Genomic DNA, 18,818 nt, shown 5'->3' with positions numbered 1-18,818 from the left:
CCATGAAGCCAGGCAGTGCAAAGCTATAGCCCATCAAAGTTTTTTCACCGGGGAAAAGGAGCTTATGTAGGACCGATGCTTTGCGTCATGCAGTTGTGCCGTTTTTGATTGGGTAGACAAAGCCCTGTATCAGGATCTGGCGTATTGTGAAACTGTGGCTAAAAGCACATGAATTAGAACACGTTCTCAGGATCTAAGGTAGCGATGACTTGTGAAGTTACTAAGCAGCACTTACAAACCAACAGAGACCATTTAAAGTGAGGCAACGTCCTTTGGAAGTTCAGCCCTGAATGACCTGCTGATGTTCAATTAAAAGCAGCTTAGACATACAGACACCATATATTCCAATCCTTTATGGACGAGTGGTTAGAAAGGTGCTTAAAAAGGAACTAAACCAAAAACTTACTCTTTGTGCCAGTCATAGATCTGGTGAATATTGCCAAATACTATTTTGTCTTTCCCTTTCATATCTTCAGAAACTCCTTTTTCTTCTATCCTCTTCATGAAGCCCTTTAGGATTAATGATCAGTGATTAGCAAAGGGTTCATTTGAAAGGGGAGAATAATTACACTCTTTTTTTCAAACAAGCAAAAGTTTAATGTCAGGATTTCTTACATTGAAAACGCTTAAAATACCTTTTGTACAATTTAAAACCAGAAACCCATCTAGCTACTTTAAATTACACAGTTTGCTTAAAAGAAAACTTTAAAGGATTTATTCTGAATATCTACAATACTTAGACAAACCATTATTAGATGTCATTGAAGTGACAAGTGCAATTAGAAGATCAAAGTTAAACAAAAGCAGTTGATCAAGCTCTTGGCTTCTCTGGTAAGAGGAAGAAGCCAGACTTTGTACAGAGTTCTTCCATTCATTACCATGAGTATTTTGGGGGAGCACAAAGCCAAGCAGTAAGTTTAAAGAGTCACATGAATAGGATTTCTCACACATCCTGAGAGTTTCTTTATAAGCCTTTGGAGCACTGCAGCCCTGTCAGGTTTGCCAGTGGTGCATGATGTAAATAGAAGATAACGCAAAGATCTTCAAGTTTGGAAGCTGTTGAAAATCACTGTTAGATGAGCTGATAATTCTCCTTGGACTAGTGAATGCCAAAAGCATTGCCGAAAGCCCACTTCAATCACATGCCTCAAGTTCTGAGTCCTTGCTGGGAAAAAAGCTGGACCCTGCATGTGAATTGGCTCTGACAGGTGATCCCTAGGGATCAGCCAAGTCTTTAAAAGTTGAAGCTTAAAAAACTATGACTGCTTTTAAACAGAAAAAAACCCAAACTCTATTTTATCTCAAGGTTTTTTTGCAAAACAATAATCCACAGGCCACACACGCACCTCAGCACAGGTCCAAACCCAGCTTCTGGAAAAGTACTCAGACACAGGACTTTAGTCCAGGTGCAAACTCAAGTAAAGTACATGTTACCATTACTTAATATGACAGCAAGAAAAGCACGAAATAAGTGGTAGGAGCATAAGTTATTCTCCACCACTGCCCTCAAGGCTGCATGACAACAGAAAGAGTTTGTCACAAGCAAGTTAGCCAAGAAATACCTTTGCACACTGGAGTTGAAACCTAAAATACAACATTTGTTAGATGGAAACAAAAATAGTTTCCAAAGGCATTTCTTCTTGTTTCTGTCAACATGAGAGGGGGACCATGGAAGCAGAGTGCAAAACAAAGCAGTTTGTTTCTCATGCTGTATTTTTTGTTGTTGTCACTTGTCAGCATGGTGCTTTTTAGGGGGAAAACATTTTGCATAGCAGGGTTTGCTTCAGCTCACCTCCACAACAGTTCCCAAGTCTTTGACGTAGTCTTTTTCAGTCTGTACCAGCTCATTTAAGACAAACCTAAATTAAAACAGAACACACACGTATTTGACCATATTCCTTGACGTTACTGTTCGCTCCTCTTACCACATATTACCTCTCCATAAAACCCCATCATCATCCAGGTCACGTAACACGACTCACTCTTCACTCACTCACAGCTCAGTGGAATGCAAATGACAAAAACGTCACACTTCAGGTCAGGGTAGTTTCAATTCTCTTAACTACTCTTTCCTCCTACCCCTCTTCCCCTCCACATCCCAGGATGGTGCAAGAGCAGCAGCACAACCAGCTGCTTGTACTTTGAACTACCCCTCCCCGCTCTCCTCTCCTCTGTCCCCCACGCAGCCCCCCTGATAGCGATGGAGATGTGTCCTGACCCATTTTGCAGCAAGCAGGAGAGGACTTCTTGCCCCAGTCCCTCTGACTTTGCCCAAGATTCAGCAATTAAGTTTTAATTTAGAAGTTTCAAACACTTGGAAAACAAATCTCCTCTCCCGTCATAACCAAGAGCTTAATCTTTCAGACTAGGTAATCTATGTGTGGGTTTCAAATGCTTTACGCTGATTTCAGAGCTAATAATCCTGGGTAGCAGAGTCATCTAATGAAGGCCTGATGCATGCAAACAACAGCAAGCTAAAAAAAGCCCCTCCTTTGTAAGTCAAACTGACTAATCACATAATGTTCTTTCGAGGACAATTTCAAAAAGTTACAGCTTGCTGCAGACAGTTTGCCTCTCAATTACGCCAATACATAGATTTGGCACATGACAAACTCCATCTGTGCTCAAGTTCGCCACGGCAGTAACAAGGCTAACAAGATAGAGGAGTGCTTTCATGTCTAGTATCACTCCGTTCACATCAATCAGCAGACTGACCCACTTGAAATGATAGGGCTGAGGGCAAACAGTGCCAAGATAAAAGCCTGGTTGAAAATATCTAGAGGAAAAAAAAAACAGTGGACCGGCGTTGCAAGGAGGGACTCTGTTATGAGAGGTTACTGAGAAAATAAATCCTGCTCCCGCTGCACTCGCAACTTGTCCCTTGCTCAGAGCGAGCGGAGGAGATACTTAAGACACGTGGCAGGAAGAGGTCAAACAGCTTCTTGTTCATTCGAGAGTGAAATCCAGCCCCCTTGGCAGAAGGCAGGGCTGGCAGCAGCGATGCCAGATGCTTGTGCTCTCCGAAGCGCCCTGCCAAGTTGTGTGCCTGGGTAGTAAACATGCACGGGGCAAAAGGCTGCTCTTTTACAAAGCAGCAGCGTATGGCCTGAACAAGCGTACGCTGTACAGTCCCCTCTCGCTGGCTGACCTACTGTGCCCTGCGAAAAGGCTTGCCACGTCTCCTCCGCCCGGGGAGGCGTGCTGGGAGGTTAACTTTCGGCTCGCACCACCTCTGTCTGCATTGCTCCCCACCTGCCCGCTGCCTCTCCTTTGGTTTGAGTTACTGCAAGGATCCATCTGGCCAAATCCTGCTCTAAAAATGAAGCAGCGGGTACCTGTAGTACGTAATGCTGCAGGACATGCAGGCAGGTGGGTGTGAATTAAAAATCAGTGCAGTGACCAGGTGTCTATCAGGTGAACAGACTAAACCTGCAAATTTACACCTCTATTGGGAACCAGGGTCTGCACCTCCTCTGCTTACTTTAAACTCAGCACCAGCATTCCCCCAGCTCCCCTCTTCCTAGCAAGTGGAAAAATCAACCTTGACCATCTCTGTTAGTTCTCTGAAGCCTACCTGACACAGGACCTTAGAGGTACTCCCAAATTTAAGGTTTCTAGAATGCATGCTGCCAAAAATTCAAGTTCACTCATCTCCTCATCTGATAACATGGAGCAAGGGCAGGCAGTTGCTTGCAAAGTGCCTGCCCTAGTAACCAGCAGGTATTGACTACACAGCTGTATTTAAAATGGCATGAACTGGAACAAGGATAGAGCATCCTCACTTCTGAGTAAGTCTGAATATCTGGATATCTTGGTAACTCTGTATTAAATCTATACTGAACAATGCTACTCAATGAGACTATTGCCCTATTGCTCATAGAAACGCAGCAATCAAGCCTGATGGAATAGGGTTTCCTAACACCAGGGCTAACTGCTGGCATGCACGTGCTGCCAGAGACACAGGAAATTACTGCCCATGCCTGTGCAAGGATTCAGCTGCTGTTTTGTGGGGAATGGGGGGTCACAGCTTGAGTTGGGAGCTCAGCTGCCTCATATGGCTATGGAATTAAATCCAGCGAGCTGCAGAGATACAGAACACAGACACAAAGGAGCTGGAGAGGACACAGATGACTTGTGCTGAAAGCCACTAGCAGGTGCTCCTAAACATCCTGGCATCTAGGAAATCTAGACGGAGGCAGCCACTAATTACGCATAACATGCTGCCAGTCCCCCTGCCAGAAGCGTCGCACGCTAGAAAGCATTACTGTATCTATGCTTATGGTGGAAAAGGTCTCTGCACTAAAACTGCAACCTGCAGTTAGTTGCCAGTTATCTAATTAATGAATTGCTACCAGAGAAACCGAAGAACTTGCAATATTGAGGAGCTTTTAGGAGACGGGTATGGGCAGAGATGTTCCCTGCAGGAAGGCTGACAGTTGTCTAGTAGAAAACTTCTCCCATTCAGAAACACATCCAGGAGTGTCATGTCCCTGCCTGCTGCTGGGAGTTGATCCAGTCCCTCACTGTATTGCTTCTCTGGCTTCCTAAAACAAACTGCACGAGCAAATGATGGCTTTCACAGACCTGTGACACTTTGCTCCTACTTCCTCTTCTACTCTTAACTACCTCCTTGTTCTCTCCTGACTTGGTTTCCTTCCCTGCTTGGCATCTTTCCCAAATGCACTGCTCTTCTTCTACCTCTCGCCTTGGACCGTCAAATGGACCGTTACTTTTCCCCTCAATCTACCATTTGATTAGATCATTGCAGTTACTGCTGTTAGTGTAAGAGGCAGTATAAAGAAAACAGCTACCTCAGCTCTCTTTCATATAAATCTTGATTCTGTGTCTTCAATTCTCTGTGTCCTTCAGCTGAGCTATGCATTTAAGAAATGCTTTAATCATGATAAGCTTTGAAGGCACAAGTGTTATTTTTGTTACATTTAAGGGAGTGTACAGATAATTTTAAAAAACAACTTTCATGAGCTGTCACCATTTCTTTCCTCTCCCATTACCATGAACATGAGGGTTTCCCAAATGAAACTTTCTCTTCAGTGGCGTGTTTCCACCACAAACGCATATGAATTCTGCCCTTCCTTTGCTAATAACTAAGGCAAAAAATATTCTCTCATTCAAAAAATCCTAGTGGGATTCTCTGTTCTTTTCTTTGAAGGTAGCTAACAAGGTCAACCACATATCCCCCTTTGAGAGCTGATTTCATCTCTGACAATGCAGTAATTACCGAGGCAAACATCTCAGTAATACTTGTCTAGCTGCTCAGAGGCATTTACAGCAACAGGTATTTGCTATCTGGGGTAAAAGCTGTACATTTTAAAGAGTGATGATGAACTTCCTGGGTGTGCAAGTGCTTTTATAAAGTATTTCTACAGGTTAAGAAAAAACAGAAGCAAGCAGAACACAGTTTTACTCCCAGTTCCATGCTTATTCACTGACTACAAAGTATTCTTTCAGTGCAGCTATGTGTCCTCCTTGGGTGCATATTTCAGAAAGAAGAACCGTCAAGACAACTTACATCCTGCCTCTCATTGCTTTGGCTTTTTGTTCCTCTTCAAGGTTTCGTGGGGGAGTTGAAGGCGTCATTCCTTCATTTAAGCAGCCAGTGGCATCTTTTAAGCTTCCTCGGTAAGATCCTCCTTCAAGGGTCTAAAAAAACCCCAAAGAATAACAGAATAAACATTCTCCTTGAACTCCAGCATCAGTGTTATTTTCTGTTTCAAGTTAGTTCTGCAATCAACACTGCAGTCTAAAACCAAGCAGAGCATTCAGCAATACTTTCCCGCAGGACTTAGTGAAACACAACCAAACTAGTTTTAAGTTGATCTAAGACCCCCCTCAGAAAAGCATTAAACCAGAGAAGATGTCCTTTTGCTAGAAGGTGGCAAAAGATGTTCCAGTAGCCCCAGGATGAGAAAACTCTGCCAAATTATTTCAAAACAACCTGAAAATATCCTGGTGTCTCAATCAGAACCAGTGTTAGGCTACACGTGGTCAGTGTTTCTCTGCCAAAGACTGAATGAGGATTCTTAGTAGTGAAGTAAAACACCAAATGAGACAGAAATAGACGGATACATAGTAACATTCCACAATAATTAAAGTTTCCCCCAAATCCCTGGAAAGTAATTGCAATTGACCTAACAGCCTGCATGCGGGGGAGAGAAAATAAAATATCCTCCGAAAATACATCTAACTGGATTAATGAAGTGCTTTTTGATTTGTTAGTCCCTCGATGGAATAAAACTATTTTGAGTAAATTTTCTGGGAATGTCCTTCTCAGTTTCCCATGTCACGAAGAGCTCCTTCACCACTTACTCCTTATCAAGCACCCTATGAACGCCAACTATCTTCACGTACTAACATCTGAAACCGAGAAAATACCAAAACCCTCTGAAATGATTTGCTAGATAAAGCTGCTTGCACAGAGTTACAGTAATTCAATGATCACTGTGGCATTTTTCGTTTTGTTTTACTCTCTTCATCCTTCCAGTACACATAAGGAAATGAACCTTTGTAGGCTCATCATAACCCTGCTTTAATCCTGACTTGTTAATTAAGTTAGACTTGCTCAAAGCAAGCATTACCTAATTTTAGAGGTCCTGGGACATGTAGAAAAAGGTTTAGCTTTGAAATTAACATTTTGAACTCTTTCAGGGAAAACTTAAGAGAAGCCAAGATATGAAACAGGATTTACTCCTTGTCCAACAGACATGGGACCAGACAGGGAGAGTGCACGATGCTGAAATTTTTGAACAAATTAAACCCAGAGCATTTTTATTGCTTATTCCACTCCCTGTCAGAAAGAGTTGACAAGGCAGATTAGAAGTGACACATGAATCTTTGGAAAATTAAAGCACAGCTGTGATATTTCAAGCAGTTCTACTCTTTAGAGGGTCTTCTCAGGGAAGCCAGAATACCAAACAAATTCACGTTGGGTAGTAAAACTCCTGTGCCTCAGAACAAGCTTTAAAACAAAACAAACAAAACATCCCACTGTGTAAAACATTTGAATACCAACAAGACCCCAGAAAGAGTACAGTACAGTAGCTCATGCTCTGCAAAGCCTGCTCCAAAAGCGCCTTTTGACTATGCAGCGCAGAGCCTACATGGCAACGTGAGATGTAGGCTTCTTCTCACATGGGGAGCAAAAATATTAGACACTCTACTGAGAAGTAGAGTACATAGGGTTAATGAAAGCATAGCAGATGAAGGTGGAAAGCAAGGAAACCAGAAACAAGAGGCAGACTTTAAAACCCTTCCCTAGAGTCATATTAGGCCTGTTGTGTACACAGTTTTCACAACACTAAACTTACCAGCTTACTTTTGACCAACTTTTCTATTGCACTGACAAGATCCGCAGCAGTTGGGACATCGGAGGAGCTCTGTCGAGCAGCTAGCAAAGAAGAGGACTGCAAGACACCAGGTTGCAAAGGAAAAGCAAGTTAGCAGGATGAGAAGGGAGTAGGAAACCAGCGGTCAGTGAAGCAGCTTCTGAGACAGGAGAACGAACGTGGAAGGGGAGCAGGAGGGTTAGAGGACCACATGCATGGTCAGGTGAGTGAGTGTCACCGTATCAGACAAGCACAGAATTGCCATCCACTTCTGGCTGCACATCTCCCTGCAGCAGCTCCAAGGCTGGGAACCAGGGAACAGTGTCAAAGAACTGAAGTTCATTTGCAACCAGGCTACAATACTCTCCTTCAAAGGACATCCACGGTCTTACAGGCTCCAGAAAATTGATCTCCTTACTGCAGATGTAAGAAATTACCCCCTCCCCCATACATACATATTTAATAAATGCAGTTAAGTACAAGGTACACGTGGAGTTAAGGCAATAGGGGAGGGAGGCAGGGGGGAACAAATCATTCCTTCTGCCTTCCCCACAGATCAATTGCAACTCCAAATGAACTCAGATGACACCTCCCTTTCATGCAACTTCGGCCATCTAAAATGTGTATCTTTTCTCTCCTCTTTCTGCAATCAGTGGAGAGAAAACATCCCTACATATCTCATCTATCCTAGGTACTTGGCACAGGAGGGCAGAAACACTCTTTGGAGATGCCTGCTTTTCCCTATTGACATTAGTTAGAATATTTTCAGTCTTGTTTCTCTATGCCTGTCTGTTGGTTGCAGGTATTCGATTTTACGTGCCTGACATCATGTAATGTCTTTGGATGTCTCCACATTCAGGTAGCCACAGCTAATAGCTGCTGGTTGTTACAAATCTCCAGAAACACCGAGACCTCTTCAGTGTGCTACCCAAGCATACCCCATGGCGCTGCAAAGACTGGCCTCTGTGTGAAATATTCAGCTTTAGTTTAAGGTTTTTGCTCTATATGGGCCTCTTCATCCCTTGGTCTTTGTCCTAAGAAACCTCACTTTGAAAACCCAAACTCATGTGACAGCTATGAGAATTGGTATTTATTAGCTCACCTGTATGTACATTTCTTCTGAACGAAATACAAGCACTGACTAAAACTATCAGCCCTTTGATAACCTGCTTTTGGCAGGCTGACACAGACTAAAGCATGGCTAAATTTTTATAAATTCTGCATTAAAATTATTAAAAAGCTTATTCATCTCTCAGCTGCTTAATAAAGGTCTTCTGGAGAGCACCTGTTTCAGCGAAGTCACCGTGCAGGTGCCAACAAACACGTATCTGAGATTAAATAGTGCTGGGGAGTGAGACATAGAAATGTGATGGCAGGAATTAGGCAGCTGGCCACCTCTTTAAGCGGCCCTTTGGGGAGATTGCTCCTGTTGAGTGACACAGCCCCAGGAGGAGAAAAAAAAGGCAAAGGAGACCAATCCCAACCAGAAGCCTTGTGACAGAGCAGCCTCTCATCTTTCACAAATAATACATCTAATCAACAGTTCTAATTACAACAACAACAAAAACTACAGGTAATCAGGCTGGTAATTGAGGAATTAGGCTGGTAATGCAGGAATCTCATACATATGTAAAAGCTCAGACAGCCTGTTTCACCTGCAATGCAGACAGACGCGTCTAGGGAAAAAAAAGACTGAAAATAGGGACTTTGAAGAGATACTGGACAAATACGAAAACAATAACCGTCAAACATAACCATTCTAGCAGGAGGAGTCCAATTTTTGGAGGCACTAAGCAGCTGTTGCTCTCATTTCTTTTAACTGAAATTGCTCAATATCTCTGAAAAGTAAATAACTGCAGGATTTTGAAGGGAGCATGGAAACATTTGTTGCCTACAAGTCTTTCAGGGTAAAATAAAACTCTTCTGTGATTGACAAGAGAGTCTGCTTTGTGTGGGGCAAATCAAAAATGGTATTTCTATTTCCCAGGAAGTAAATTATAAAATTCTAATATGAAGATATCTTGCAATCTGTCTTTATAAGAGCCTCCAGGAGCAGCGAAGCACGATTATTGCTGCCTGGCAGACAGGCTCAGGGAAAGGTGCCACCCCAGCACCACGCAGACGTCTCCCACCTACCACTGCTACTTCCCCATGCTGCTGCTGGTCCAACCTAAGCCCGTGCCTGTAAGCAGTAGCATGGGAGCTACTGTAAGCACGAGCAGGGAGCTGTGCCCAAATTAACACTGTTAAAGAGCTTTTGGCTCCAGCATGACTCAACCATTGCTAACGTGGTGCTCCTGTGCCAGGGAATTCAGGACCCATGTTTGTGAGCTTAAGTTTTTTTCCCCCATGACAAAAAGTGAGTAGGGGAAGAAAAAGAGAGAGAAAAGGGGTTTCACATGCATCTTGCTCTATTTAATCATCTCTTTTAGGAGCGGGTGAAGAAACAGAATGACAAAACGCTCTATAAAGCTTAGACATCTGGAGCAGAACACAGTTTAGTTCCACAACATTGGCGCTGTCAGAAATGTATTTAAGAAATACTGAAATCACATGACATGTTAAAAATCAAAAAGTGACCTGACTAAAGCAGTTTTGTTTTTCTTTAAAAAAAACCCAAAACAAACCGCCCAAAAACCCAAATGCAAACTAACCCCAAAACATTTAGCTAAACACCATGGGGAAAAAGCCAGGAGCAACTGCTATTGTGCTGGGCATGGATCCACCACGGCTCTGCTTTGCCGACCTTTCGCCTCTGCCCCTCACCAGACAGCCAGCAGCACATGCAGCACTCAAAGGGCAAGAGTCCATGACTCCAGCTGCTTCCTTCTGGTCTTGCTGCCACCACAATGTCATAACATTTCCTGACAGATTAGCAGCAAGCCCCGAATCCTTTCCTCCATCATTCTGCTCCTTGAGTCCCAGAAATATTTGCACCCTTATCTCTCTGTATTTCTGAACTCCTGCCTGAACCTTCCCCAAGAACATTCTGGGTTGGTTTTTTTCTGACAATTTATTAATCTCCCCTATCCTTGCTTCTTTGCATGCAGTAATTACAATCAGAGGATAGAGACACAGAAGTGGCAGTGCTAAAAACAGATGCCAGCAGGAAAGCAGGAAACAGCTAAACAGGAGGATGGATTTCTACAAGGGAGATGACAGCACCAGGAAAGGGTGGGGGAGGACACGTGCAGACAGGACCTGCACTGACTGTGAACACAAAACACTGTCATAGCCGTACTGACAGATTCTCACCTCAAGTCCAAGAGAGCAACTGAAGGATTCTGCAAGCCACTGCACCATCTACCACAGCAAATTCTGACTTAACTTTCAAGAGACGCTAGCTAACAGCAGAGAACTACCACCACCAGCATGGTGCACAAAGATGGGCAGACCAAAGCCTTTCCCACCCTCCTGAGAAGGACTTCAGATACCATTGTGGGCTTCTGTGGAGCTGATGGACCACTCAGTGATGATCAGCCACATGTGCCAAAAATGCCAAACGACAGCACTGGGTAGGCTTTTCCACCTGCAAGTTTTAAAGCACTTCAGAATGGAGGGCGGATGGTGGGGCACAGACTGACAATGTTTCTGGACCCCAGTCACAAACAAAGCCTGAGTGGAGAGTCCAAGCTATCTAACTTGTGGTAAGGGTGGTATTTCTGGATTCAAGCAGACTCCAGCATCTGTCCTACTCCTCAGGCCCAGGCTGCCACCAAATACCATTTCTGCTGCTACTGCCGAACACCAATGGCACTTTTCAAACAGACGTGGAGAGCACATGTTATCAGCCTGAGTGGAATTTCTGACCACACAAGCACACGATCGACCTGTCATGAAATGGGATGCCAAGGCTAAATTGCTTATCCAGCACTATTTGTAAATCCAGCTGGTGAAAGGTGTTAGATTATGATTTGCACATAGGCGTGCCTTGTAACCACAAGTCTAGGCCCTGGACACTAAAAGACCACTATGAAACCACTGTGAGATTGGTATGTGAGAAATGCACTTAAACAGCAAACTGATACAGTAGGGGAGGCCTTACCATCTCATCTTGCGTTGGATCATTGTCAAAAATCTTCATAGGAGGAGGAAGAGGTGTGTGAGACTCTTCATCTGGTTCATCTTCTCCCCAACCCTTCTTGCTCTTCTGAAGAAAAGTTAAATACAATTAGAAGCAGAGATGGGTTTCTTTTATCTTTTTAGGTATCTGAGCCCTAGCACCAGCCTTTGAGTCTGTTAATACTAATAGTATTATTAATATAATTAATATAATAGTAATTAATATAATTAATAAATATTAATTAATATAATACTCAATATTGCATTGGGTGGAGAGAATTGCAGGTAATGCTAAGCATCATGGAAGAGAAGCAATAAAGATGTAAGGTTTTGCTGGTTAATCCTGGTGCATTCTAAGAGTTACAGAAATACAGTTTATAGGTCACCCAAGCAGCTAAGGCAGTTACAGCTGTCTGTGTGCTGATGGAAAAGTATTTTTTAATTTAGCTGAGAACAGCTCAATGTACAGTTTTTAAAATGTGTTCCTCTATTTGTGTTCAGTTAGCATCTTCTCCATTTTTGGCTTGTAATTCCTTATTCACTGTATCAGGAAAGAGCCATTCTGGCAAAGAACATGCCTGCAGAGAAAATGCAGCTACAAATATGAAGCAGATTTAACAGAAACATGGCTATTTCTCTGAGTGTTTTCTTTCAATAAGGAATTACACTGCCAAGGTAGGATAAAGGTGATACGAACCTCAGCAAAAAGTGATAACAGCTGCTCAAGAATAACTTCATTTCTGTCCTTGGCAGCTTTCTAATAGGCTATTAAAAAAAAATCTAGTCAAAGGACAATAATATATGCAGAATTTGAAATGCTGTTCCCTATATATTCCATTGCTCTTTGGATGACAATGCTGTTTGCAACACAGCTTCAGTCAATGCAATTTTACATATGATTCACTGTTCCCTCTAGACCCTAAGGGAACTGCGTTTACTCGAGCGTGAATCACACACCACAGAAGAGACTATCCGAGATATGGTCTTTCCTGCAACCAACACCAACACACACCTCATCCGCGCTGTCTCCTTGAGGAGTAGTTTCATCTCCGGTCTTTGGTGAGCCGAGGTCAAAGCTCTTCCTGCCATCTCGCACCTTCTTTTGTTTCTTGATGTTGCTCTCGGTCTTCCCGCTGTTCAGCCGGCGCACAGGACTAGTCAACCATTTCTTCAGGGTGTTGGTTGAGCGCTTGGGGCCAGGAGAGCTCTGGATGGAGTTGAGGGATGGCTGAGGTTGTAAGTTGGCCACTGAATCAGACTTGCCCCCGTTGTCATTGGAAGAGACTGAATATGCATCTGGAAGAAAACAATGCAGGTGAGAGATCATACCAGCACCTCCTCTGTTTCCTAGTGCACATAAGTGCTTGGCAGTCCTAAGCATGAAAATACAAGCTGCCTCAATGAAAGGTTTTGTGACCTATGGACATTGTGTAAACTTTATTGCGCACCAGAGAGAGCAATATGCCCTGCAACAGGCATTTTTCACAATCTTACACACTTCTCTCATTTCCTACCACACTATCTGTCCTTATGAAAGATTGCAGACAGCAAAGTTATCTAGTTTTTGATGAAAGCCTGAATTTCATGCTAAATGCTGAACTTCTCAGCTTCTTCCCACAGATTTCATTGTGAATTGCCAGGAAGAAAATAAGCACAAAAAGCAGATTACTACAGGAGACCTGACAGCCACCAACACTTTGTCAGGTTCCAATTCCATAAATGTTTCTCAGCCATTTCCAGACTCCAATGACATTACTGTTAGTTAGACTACTTATTAACTTTTGAAGGTTATTTGAAGCACCTTAAAATTATCTCCTTTGCCCATGAAAGCAATTTGTCAGAACACTTCACACCTTCCCTAGAAGTAAGAAACTAGAACGAACAATTGCAAAAGATGAGAAATTATTCAAACCAAAGGAAACTCCTAAGAAGGAGATACAAGGCAGGCTTAAAATTAAAAAAGATTTCCACTATGTCCAAGCAGGAGAGTCTGCTGAACTGTATCCAACCGCAGTTATCGATACACACGTTCAGACTAGCACCTTAGAAATGGGCGCAACCTCCCTTACTCCCCCCAAAAGCAACAGACCAAGGATACGCCAATGTCAATAAGCCTTTAAAACCAAAGCAAACAAGTTACTCGAAGATTTCTCAATTGCCCTTTAGGAACAAGTGCCCTGCTTTCACCTTTCTGAAACCATGGCAAGGCAACTCCCTCCCCAAGAGCAATCTGGGACCGAGAAGTTTAATTCCACACAGTTTAAGATTAATTTTTTTTTTACAGAATTCAGAAATTGTTACACTCCTGTAAGATACATCTCAGACTGTACATCAGAAAGCAGTCAGCTGATGTTATTAAACATTTTTAGATGGTTACCTCTGAATCTTTTATCCGCCCCAGCAGAAAACAAAAACGTAAGTTACAACACATGAAAATAGCCTGGTGCATCCCGATAGTCTCAGTTCAGCAATAAATATCATTAGAGATACTGGGTAGTACACATGCTGAGGGAGACCTACCCTCCCAGAGGATCGTTACCTATTTTGTTTTAGAAGCCAGTTCCTGCTACGTGCATGCAGAGCTCCAACCTCTCTGGGCAGAGCTGCTGCTCACAGCTGGCTATGCACTGAGCAGAGACTGCAGCCTGCCTTGTCTGCCAGCTTGTAAAATGCAGACCGTGAGAGTTATATTTTATAACCAGAGACAGCCTCAGTCAGAAGTTGCACCAATAATTTTTTACATACCTGAGGTCAAAAGTTAGGTTTTTAGAACATACTGAAATAATTGTAACAAGCTAGAGGAAGTCAAAGTTCATTTCCCAGACAGGAAGAAAATCCAAATCATCTGTCTTCTGATGACAGGAGTGAGTGTGCGAGAGGCTGGGAGGAGGACGGATCCCAGGTGGAGCTGCTGGGGTTTTTCTGACATTCCTCTGTGAGGGCAAAGTAGCAGTCTTATCTCAAAAAAGCCTGGATTTAGCCAGCTCCCGTTGATGTTATTTCATGCACATGAAGTGGCGTTAAATGAACTAGCGCAAGATAATATTTGTCAGTGGCCAGCTTATCTTCCACTCGATAGGCTTTAGATAGTCTCCTCTCGCAGGCTCCACGTGATGCTCTGGGAGTTTATCAGTGCACCTTGCGTCAGCAACATTCAGGGTTTCGCGATGGTGAGTTTGATTTTGCAAGTGCCCTCGCCCCTCCGTCCCCCCCGCAGCACCGAAAGCCCCGCAGGTGGTAGGGGAAGCTTGAGGGCTCCTCGCCAAGGGGCTGCGCCAAGCGGGGTGCCCTCAGGTGCCCACGCTCCCACTGCGGCTGCAGGAGGATTAACTTCGGGAATTACTGGTGCAAAGGGAGCCAAGCTGCAGTCATGGAAGGAGAAATGCTGGAAGTGATCGCTCTGTGGAGGCTGCCACTGTCAGGGATGATTTGGGGCAAGCAGCCGTATCACGGACTCACTGCCTTTGCTGGGGACTGGGCTCGGGGGGAGGTTGAGGAGAACCGAGGACAAGCTGATCTTCCGACATCTCGGTTGATTAATGTGCAGAGAGGTTTTTATTACAGCTTGGAAGTAACACAGAACAAACTCCTACCTCCAGTTGATGGCACCTTGCCAATTTACCTTTTAGTAAGGGAGAGGAGCTGATAGGAGGCTAAATGGAGTCTGGGACAACCCTCTCTGCCCCAAGGGTTTGTTACCAAGATGCACGATCCTACCTCAGCCCGGTGAGCTCAAGGCAGGGCCAAACCTGGGACCCCGAAGTCCATGATAGAAGGGGCAGGGACCTCCCTTCCCACCAGGAAACGCCCCTGGTTTTACGAACAGGGCCAGGCCCCAGCCTTGCTGCCTCCCTCTCCTTTCCCCAGGCAGCACAGCCACGGCCGGGGCATGGCCAGACACACAGCACCTCTCACACCGCGGCACTCTTCGCTCAAGGCTGTCCTGGGGAAGCGACGGTCAAGCCATTGTCCCCTGTCATCCCAGGGCAGGCAGCAGGTGGGCAGAAACAGCCCAAGTCCTGAGCTGGCCCACAGCCCACCCTGTCCGCTTGCAGGAATTTTGTCCAAAGTTTAACCTAGACCCAGGAAACCTCTGCAGACCAAACATCAGGCCTCCAGAGCCACTAGCCATGATGAAAGCCATCCCAAAGGTTTCCAGAGAGAGGTGTGTTACGCCGTGCCATGATCCCAGTTGAACGAGGCTGTGGACTTTCCCGCTCAAGGTCATGCCTTTCGTGATGGAAAAGGCTATTTACCAAGGAGTTACTCAATCTCGGTCGTGCCATGCTGTACGCAACCCTGGCAGATATGAAGTCTCTTTCTTTCTCCTTGTCCGCTGAAGTGCCCTGGCTGACCACTGTAAGGCATCCGGGACAGAGCCCGGGCTTCGCTTGGCCCACGCAACCCAAGACTGCAAACGTGGCCTTATCTTGCCTTTACATGGTAACGTAGTCTCTGCTGGCTGGAGGATAGGCAGGGAGGTGGAAAAGAAAGACTGGTATGAATCTCCCTGCTCCCCAGCCACCATGAGAGCCCCTCGAGGTGGGGTGAGTTCGCTCTACCCAGCACCCTATACATGTACAAAGCACTGCCATCTCATTGTCCCACTTCCCACCATGGCCAAACACACACTATCCAAAAACCACACTGAAGAGTCCACACACAATATTCATAGCCTTTTTTCCTTTTCTTTTTTAAAGGAACTGCAAATACGGACACATTTGTGAGCAAGTCACACTTGCTGTTTGCCAGCCCTGCTGAGAATGATTTCTTTTGCACATAAAGCAGGTCACCTCGACAGAGTCGCAGAGGCAGGACTGGAGCTCAAGGAAGAGCAGAGCTCACGAAATGAGAGACAGAAACATGCAACACAAAAAATCTGCCAGGAAAGACTTTGGAGACAACCTCCTAAGCCGTGCTTGTGTGAGCTCCACTGCTTCCATGGCATGTATGGCTACGAACACATTAATCATGACACTTGATACTAGCCTGAGATCCAGACACCAGGTGGATCAAGCAGAAGAGGAGGACACGTTACCATGCTCTTCTTGCAAAGCACTAGCAGGTATATGCTTTGCAAACTGTATTGGTAGAGCTGTTCGGAAACACAGTTTGCTTAAGAAAAGCCAGAGAGCACTTTGGAAAAGACGCAGCGGCACATTGCATGGTAGTTCAGGCAGCCGCCGCTGCCCGCAAGGACCAGCAAAGCAGTGGCTGCCCTCGCACTGCAGCAGGTCTGCAGGAACGTCAGGGCTTGGCAGAGAGCTGCAGCGAGCAGTCATCCTGCCACCAATGTCCCGAGGCACACACGTCTAAAAAAAGGTATTTGGTGAAGCGAAATGGGTGTAGGGAGGTCAGCAGACTAGTGTGGCTAGATTGATTTCCTGGCCAAACCATTCATTCAGACAGAAGAAATGATGGTTTCCAAAACACCCCTAAGCAAACCTCCAAGAAACTTCTGGCAATAGGATTGTGACAGATACTCAGCCAGACCGAAGAGCTTTAACGTTCAGAGCTTTTGCACTGCCGGAGGCATGAAATATTTGTTGTTGCTCAAATGAACAGACATCTATAAAAGCACAGCTCTTTTACTTGAAAAATGGAAGGTTCCAGTTCTGTGCAACCTTGGGTGAAAGGAAAAATGAAAATCTCATAGACCTGTTTTAGAGGCACAGTTGTATCCCCATTTGAGTCAGTAGGAATTACTGCTGGAACATAAATACAAGGCATTTTATTTTTACCTCCCTGTTCCCCAGAGCACACATGGGAGGGGAGGTCTGTCTGATCAGGCTCATGCAGCACTGGACTCATACTAACTGGATCCATACTAACCACAGATCATATATGATAGGAAGGAAATACGCTTCCATAACCAGAAGTTAATACAGAATATACCTATGAAGACAGGTGACTATGGCAGGGCACAATCTTGCTTTAGGTGAGAAGAGGTGAGTCTTCTTCTGGTTTATGTATGGCTCCATTTCTCACCTCAGAAAAACAGCCTGAGAGAAAAGGATTTTTCCACAGAAGTCAAAGAAGATGAGCCAGAATGGGAACTCTGTAATCCTATTAGCATGTGCATTTAAATCAACAATTTTTTTGCAGAAATAATTCCACTCATGAATGAAAGCCAATAATGACAATCTGACCGATGAGCACATAAATTAGCTCTGCTGTGCTCGACAGAGCCCATTTTCCATATTTAGTGATTCCTGTAAAATAACATTTCTGACAAAGATGGAATTGAATCATATGTGGGTGAAAGACTAACTCGGTCTTTACTTGAGCTATTATTTCCTGAAAAACGGGAATCTCTGTACCAGAAGATCTTGGAAAGCAGGAGTCATCTAGACCCACCCTATGCACAAACAAAGCCTCTATGTTTGTATTTCACACTAAACAAACAAGAATCATCTAAACCATCAAAATGCACCCTCTCCTGCCCTTTCCAAGACCAACTCCTTCACCATACAGGCTGTAGGCTCCAGTTCACAGCTCTCAGCCCCTTGAGGCTTTATACTCTCCCTCGGGAAACACTGCTGTGAGAGCTACCTCGGATCTGCCCAAGGGCTTCAGGGCTAAAGCTCTACTCGATGGACGCAAAGATGGCAGAACGAGGTACGAAAACTGCTTCTTTGGTCTCTTCTGTGCTTTTGTATTAAATGTCCAAAACACGCTCAGTGAAACATTTTTATTGGCACGAGTCAGGGTTACAAAACTTTGTGGCTTAGGCAGATGACAGTACCAATCCCAGTTTTAGTGTTAGAGCCTATTCTGCCTGTAAAACCTGGCATGGATTTGCAAAAATTTGGGAGGTAACAACATTTGGATAATACAAAGTCACTTTACAGCTACTCCTCAAGTGAAAATGCTAGTTCATAACAACGTAAATAATGAATCTGACAACTTTTAATGTCAACAGATAAACTGTCTCCTCAGGCACTGCCTCCGAAAAAGGCTCCAGCGAAGAATGTAAGTGAACATGAGGAAATTTTCAGTGCCCGTGTCAGACAAAGATGGAGGACAACTGGCTTGAAAAGCCCTTTAGATTAGAAGCATGTTAAACTTTCGCAATGGCATTGCAAAACTCGCCCTGGAGTCCTCCACAGCTCCCCATCGGCACCCAGCTCTGCTCAGCCACTCTGCACGTGTCCAACCGCAGACCTGCCCCGCGCTTTGGCTCGAGGGAAAAATGAGATGAGACCACGCAGGACCCAGTTTCACACCAGAGGGTAAAGACACGTTCAAACTACGCCATTGAAATCTAAATGCAAATTTTGCTCCGAGGTTCAAATGCTCTCCCTAACTTTATAATCTCCTGGAAATGAGCAGAATTGAGAAGGTTCAACTGAATTTTCTGTTTGTGTCTTGGAGTATCATTTGAAGCTTTAAGCTGGAAGGAACATCAAAAGG

The 18,818-nt window shown here is 44.4% G+C and overlaps 1 protein-coding gene across 3 annotated transcripts in view; it reads right to left on the bottom strand.

Annotated features, from left to right (window-relative positions):
• KALRN (kalirin RhoGEF kinase) overlaps positions 1 to 18,818 on the bottom strand; it is a 523,968-nt gene that overhangs the window by 43,892 nt on the left and 461,258 nt on the right. Inside the window, exons 37-42 of one of the 3 annotated variants that reach the window (XM_050900356.1) lie at positions 12,418 to 12,701; positions 11,389 to 11,493; positions 7,326 to 7,421; positions 5,531 to 5,661; positions 1,793 to 1,859; positions 407 to 510 (exon numbers count right to left, since the gene is read on the bottom strand). In XM_050900356.1, coding sequence (XP_050756313.1) covers positions 407 to 510; positions 1,793 to 1,859; positions 5,531 to 5,661; positions 7,326 to 7,421; positions 11,389 to 11,493; positions 12,418 to 12,701 — 787 coding nt within the window. The remainder of the gene's footprint in view (positions 1 to 406; positions 511 to 1,792; positions 1,860 to 5,530; positions 5,662 to 7,325; positions 7,422 to 11,388; positions 11,494 to 12,417; positions 12,702 to 18,818) is intronic. The other 2 variants (XM_050900357.1, XM_050900358.1) reach the window with 2 other exon arrangements.

This window comes from Gymnogyps californianus, chromosome 7 (assembly GCF_018139145.2).
Source record: "Gymnogyps californianus isolate 813 chromosome 7, ASM1813914v2, whole genome shotgun sequence".
Lineage (NCBI taxonomy): Eukaryota > Metazoa > Chordata > Aves > Accipitriformes > Cathartidae > Gymnogyps > Gymnogyps californianus.
This window is presented reverse-complemented; position numbering and strand designations above follow the sequence as displayed.